Source organism: Muntiacus reevesi, chromosome 16 (genome assembly GCF_963930625.1).
Source record: "Muntiacus reevesi chromosome 16, mMunRee1.1, whole genome shotgun sequence".
Taxonomy (NCBI): Eukaryota; Metazoa; Chordata; class Mammalia; order Artiodactyla; family Cervidae; genus Muntiacus; species Muntiacus reevesi.
The window spans coordinates 22,237,380-22,243,379 of NC_089264.1; the positions used below are offsets into that span (position 1 = coordinate 22,237,380).

A 6,000-nucleotide genomic window follows, 5' to 3' on the forward strand; every position below is an offset into this window, starting at 1 on the left:
ATTCTAACCCAAACTCTTTTTTCCTCAAAAAAAAAAAAAAAAAGAAACTCATTCAAACTAGTTCATATAAAGAAAAAGTCATTACAAGGATATCACAGGCATTTCGTGAATAGACAATATCAGAACAACAAGTGCAGCTGGGTCTTACATGACCTGGAAATGGAAAGTCAGAAACCAAGACTCTTCCCTCTGTCTTTCAGTCCTCCTTAATTCTCTCTTCTAGTCTTTTTTTCTAATTATCCATTTTCCACACGAGTCAACCAGTTATCATTCTCTATTGTATGTCACCGAACATTGACCTTTCACTGCTAACAGTCTCATTATCTGTTGTTTGGAAGGAAAGAAGGGCTTTGTTGAATCCAACAAATTTTAATTTTTTAATTTTTTTAATTTTTTTTATTAGTTGGAGGCTAATTACTTCACAACATTCCAGTGGGTTTTGTCATACATTGACATGAATCAGCCATAGAGTTACACGTATTCCCCATCCTGATCCCCCCTCCCACCTCCCTCTCCACCCGATCCCTCTGGGTCCTCCCAGTGCACCAGGCCCGAGCACTTGTCTCATGCATCCCACCTGGGCTGGTGATCTGTTTCACCATAGATAATATACATGCTGTTCTTTCGAAACATCCCACCCTCACCTTCTCCCAAATGCCAGACAACACACATCACTGGCCATTAAGCAGTCAATGGACTGGCTCCAATAGGGACCCAACAGTTCACAAATTACATTAAAACTGTAGTTGTCTCCTGAGATTTCTTAATTACATTGGTCTTCTAAATCTGAATAAAATGTGATTGGCTAATGCAGAAAATGTGTACATTTTAGGGATTCTTCATACAGTCACAAGAAACGCTCCACAATTTGTCATTCCACTGCCATGATTTTATAGAATCCTACCACTTTGATGTGATGTTTCTGCATGTTGATGCTTCTCCACCCTGCACCCCATCCCCTAAAAAAAGACTTTAACCGCTTAGAAAACTGTTAGGAAATGAAAGGCCACAATGAGAATTATTAAATATTTTCATATAGTTATATGAAACAACATAACTTCTTGTCCAAATTAGGTGCTAATCTTCTGACATGCTCACCTATCAAAGTAATGTGATATCCCAATCACATAAATTCAAAGTAGAAACATAATAAATGGTAGCTATTAAAAGGCCAAAATTTCAAGTAGTCTGAGACTATATTGTTCTTCTGAAAGTTAGACATGATCCTACAGATAAATATGAACAAAAAGGGAATGAGACTATTGATCCTGACTGAAGGATTCGGTTGACATCTCAACCTAGATCATGACCAAACAAAATTAGGCAAATGAAATTCCATGTTAAGAATGTCTTGTGCTTTTCAGTAATTCTTCCTTATTAAATGGAACACATAAAAATGAAGCAATGAGAATGAATAATATGAAGCTTAAAAGAAAAGGAAATATGACACCTAGTTCATATGATAAAGCAAAACTTGAACCGGATACAAAGAAAATCTTATAAAAGACCACAAGGCAATAAGGAATTACTTCTCACGATCACAAAGAGAAGTAATCTTTCTGGATTATCTCAATCAGGAGCACGTGGAAGCAGCAAAGAAATTTATGCCTAATGGTAAAGGTCTAAAAGGCTCATTATATTTCCGAGTGAAAAATAAATACAGGAAGGTATAATTCCATAAAATATCTGTTATCTTTACCACCTGGACTATTTCAGTGTCTGCGTAAAACATAGATACCATTCTTTATATTTAAAATAGGAAAGAATTACAAGACCATATAACAACTCATTTAAAAATAATAACTTCTAGAATATTTGTCCTTCCTATTCTTATTTCATAATTGTCTCCAAAATTATTCTAAGATATTCTGTAATATATAAAGAAAGTAATAAAATAGTAACTGTACCTTAGAAGATCAGGCAGTGAGTGAAAGTTGCTTGGCGACCCCACGGACTGTAGCCCACCAGTCTCCTCTGTCCATGGAATCCTCCAGGCAAGAATACTGGAGTGGATTGCCATTCCCTTCTCCAGGGGATCTTCCCAACCCAGGGATCACAGCCAGGCCTCTTGTATTGGTGGGTAGCTTCTTTACTATCTGAGCCACCAGGGGAGGCCTGATGATCAGGTAGCAGCCATTTAATTTCTTAAAACATGTGATTTATATTTGGCAGGAATGATATTCTTTACATTGGATTTGTTTTTCAGCCCAGCAGTAAATATTTTGGTAAAACAGATCTTCTATCTTCTTATAATTTGATGAAATATCCCACAATCTTACATTTGATGCTAATTTTTTTCACATACATTTTTTTTCCTTAATTGGGTCATAATTGATTCTCTGTGATATGGCGAAATAATTCCATAATGATATAGCTCTCATTTTGTCCTATTAAATTCCCATTTCATCCTTTCTTATAACTGCCCTAGTTTAAATTCTTTTAATCAATCTTTCTTTTTTTTTCTCATTGTGAATTCCTTTTTTTTCCTCCTCCTGAAACTATTAACCATATTATTTCCCCAAGATTATGACAATATCTTTCTATAGGAAGCCACACTCCCCAGTTTTTTTTTTGATGTGGGAGTTTGATGGCTTCATCCTTTTAAGTTTTTCCCCAAGTCAACATGACGCAGTTTCTCAACAAGAATTTTACTTTTTACATGTAAATATGACACTATCAATCAATGACCAAAGGAGTAAAACAATAGCCAACATGTATTAAGCAATTACTATTTGCTATGGCACCTTGAAAAGCACTTCACATGCATTTTCTCCTTTAATCCTCAAAAACATTCTTTCAAATAAATGTTATTGTTCCATCCACATTTACTTTGTAACTGGACAAATTGATATAATGATAGATTTGTTTATTTATCCAAGATCACAAAGCAGATAAGCCATGAAGCTGAACTGGATTTGAAGCAGTCTGAGCTGAGGCCATCATAAGTAGGGCATGATCATGGTTGCCTATAGCACATGTTCAGAAAGACATGGCAAAAAAAGGCTCCTCTGCTAGGCCAAGCATAATGCCTAGTATGCTGCTGTATGCCTGAAATCCTAAGTAATTAAATATTACACAATTATTCCATATTAAGAAGGTGCTGATAGAGCACCTCTCTTTAAAATCTCAGCATAAATAAGCCTATCAGACAGAACCCAGACAGAACCTTTCCAGCTTGCCTGAAGAAGTTGTATCAGTTTTTCAGCAGAATTAAATAAAGGAATCTCCCTGGTAGGAGAAATCTAGATTACTGACTATGCTGGAAGATTGTAATCAGAAGGAAAATCTTCAAATCCTCAAGAACTTTAGACGTAATACTTAGACAAATTATCTTCCTCATAAACTATGTACAAGCATCTAGCATATGGTGAGACAGGACAGATGCTCTCTGCTTTTAACCTAACAATTCATCTCTGTCTTCATCAGAGGCCTCAAATAATATTAATAAGAAATGTAGAAACTATGGAGTAGGGAATATTCCATGCTTTAGTAAACAGTCTTTATTGAAGGTAGCAGTCAAAATTAGATTTAAACAATTATTAGTTGTGGAATAAAACAAAGAAGGCACTCCTCTTTTGGACATTAGTAGACAGTATCTAGTTACTCATAAACCAGAAAAAAGAGTCTAAATGGAATTTTTATCCACTGTGCATCATTTTCACACTGTCTTAGTTCTGGGTATCATATTTTTCCACTGCTTCCACTAAAGGACAAGTTGAACAGTCTGATGGAAGTTTATACAATCTTGTCATTTCAAATACAACATACACCAACTGCTGGAAATACATCTTCATAGGCATGAAACTGTTATTTACCACTTTAGATTGCGTTTGCCCATTTTACACTCATACTACCACACAACTTTTGGGATGGGTAGGTAAAAGACTGTTGGTGAAAATGATGAATGAGATCTTCAGATATTTATTGGTTATGGAACTGCGGGCAACTCACCCGTTGAGTCTCAGTATTCTCACGTCTAAAGTGAGGCAGTTGGAGTAACCAACCCCTAAGGTGTCACATTAAGCCAAAGTCTATGAAGCTACAGAGACACTGGCCCAAAGCAGAGAGAGAGGTCACACAAAAAGGTTTTCATTAAAAAGAGAGAGAGAGAGAGATTAATCAGAACTAGTTCTTTTAGAAGACTATTCACATCTAGGAATGGCATGGGTTAATAACAAAAGAGAGTTTGTTAGAAGTGTCATTAGCTGAGCCAAATAAGGAGGTAAATGAATCAAGTAAAATAATATTGTATTGCAAGGACCAAAACAGATGAGGGGAAATGCACAGGAGGAACAGGAATACTCAGAATGAGGCAAAAGGTGGTTTACATCACTCCAGCATTATTCACACTACCAAACACCTCCAAGTATTACTTAAGCAGTAAGAGAAATAATAGCCAAGTTCTGTCTAAACTGCTCAGTCTAGAAGTTTGAAACAAATTGTAGCCGATTTTATTTAACAAAATTACTCAATCAAAATTGCAAAAGAGCTAATCTGCTCAAGTCAAAAGATATGGCTGGTTTATTTTCTGAAGCAAGCCAAGATGCAGTCCATCAGACCACAGCTTGCAGATGTCAGTGTTCACTACACAGAAAGTCAACATATTCAGATATCAATTCTTTTCTTGTCATTTTCACTGCCACAAGTACACTTCCCATTTTAACTAAAAAGCAGTATTTTGAAACTCATATATGAAAAAACACACTTGCCACAGCTAAAAACATAATCTCATTTTTTTTAACGCTAGTAAGCTATGAGAAACTCCATTCAGCAAATCAATAGAATTTCACTGATTTTTTCTCACTTATGTCAGTGTGTACATCTCCAGTAGTCAATGTGCAAATGAAGCCTTTTTCTTTTTAATTTTCAAAACAGAACACTTTTCCTAATCCTTATACAACTCACAGACGCATTTGAAATATTTCAAAAAGAAGTGAAAACAAGTGCCTTCACTTCCATTTGACCCGTAAATGCACTATTGCATTCAGTTGAATTGACTGCTCTTCTTTTGCGTTAGGAAAAGCTGTTTCGAGGACTTTCTACAGAAAGTAATGTCTGACTAGCAGGTCACAGGCCGTTTACCGGTTTGGATTTGGGGAGCCCCGGCAGGTAAACGGGCAGTTTTGCTGTAACATGTTGACAGAATTTTTAGGCTGGTGTGTAACTGTGAAACACATGCCAAAGTGATTTTAGATACTAGAGGAGGCTGTCCCAGGTGCTCTGGAAAGTGCCAGCTACTTAGAAGTTGCAGCACTGGCGGCGGCACGCTGCCCAGACCCCAAGAGCGCCTCCACCCCCTCGCGTCCTGGGTCCCCGGCCAAGAAGCCCGCGGCAGCAGCCGGCGGAGGGGCAGCCTGGTCCCCACCGCCAGGAGCACGCTCTCCGCGGGCCCCCCGGGCCGGCCGGTCTCCCTCCCGCCTCCCGGCCGCGCGCGCACCCACCTGGGGGCGCTGAGCCGCCTGCAGGCTGCTCGCAGCTCCCGCGCGCCCAGCCTGGCGCTGCTGGCAGCATCGCGGCCGCGGAAGCCCGGGCGCCTGGACGCGTGCCCGCCGAGCCCGGACTCTCCCGATCTGAGGTTCTCCTCGACCTGGTCTCCGGGCCTCGCTGTCCTCAGCCCGCTTCCCACCGCGGCTGCTGCGGCCGAGGTCCCGGAAACGCAGCCCCGGGGCGCGGGCCGCAGGCGAGGGCTCGCCGCGCTGGGCTCCCTGCGGAAGTGAAACTGCTCAGGGGCTTGCGCTGGTCTCCTTTTTAGGTCACTTTGGTTTCTCCTAACGCTCTTCGGGCCAGTTCCCTCCTCACCTTTTCACTCAGGACATTTTTAGAGCGAGGTTACCCGTTCCTGTCGACTTTCTTGTCCCATTCAAGGGCTTCCACGATGCCCCCGCTTCCTGGAAGAAAGGGTTACCAGAGCTAGACCCGTGCTGGAAAAGAGACAGTTGTTCAGCAGCTCAGTCGCGTCTGACTCTGCGACCCCACGGACTGCAGCACGCCAGGACTCCC

The 6,000-nt window shown here is 40.4% G+C and overlaps 1 protein-coding gene across 2 annotated transcripts in view; it reads right to left on the reverse strand.

The window, feature by feature from the left end:
* The window catches only part of BANK1 (B cell scaffold protein with ankyrin repeats 1), a 306,464-nt gene extending 300,825 nt beyond the window's left edge, over window positions 1-5,639 (reverse strand). For both annotated transcript variants that reach the window (XM_065907388.1, XM_065907387.1), the window contains exon 1: window positions 5,442-5,639. In XM_065907388.1, the coding sequence (XP_065763460.1) occupies window positions 5,442-5,511 (70 nt within the window). In that variant the 5' untranslated portion in view covers window positions 5,512-5,639. The remainder of the gene's footprint in view (window positions 1-5,441) is intronic.
* Window positions 5,640-6,000: the final 361 nt, after the last annotated feature.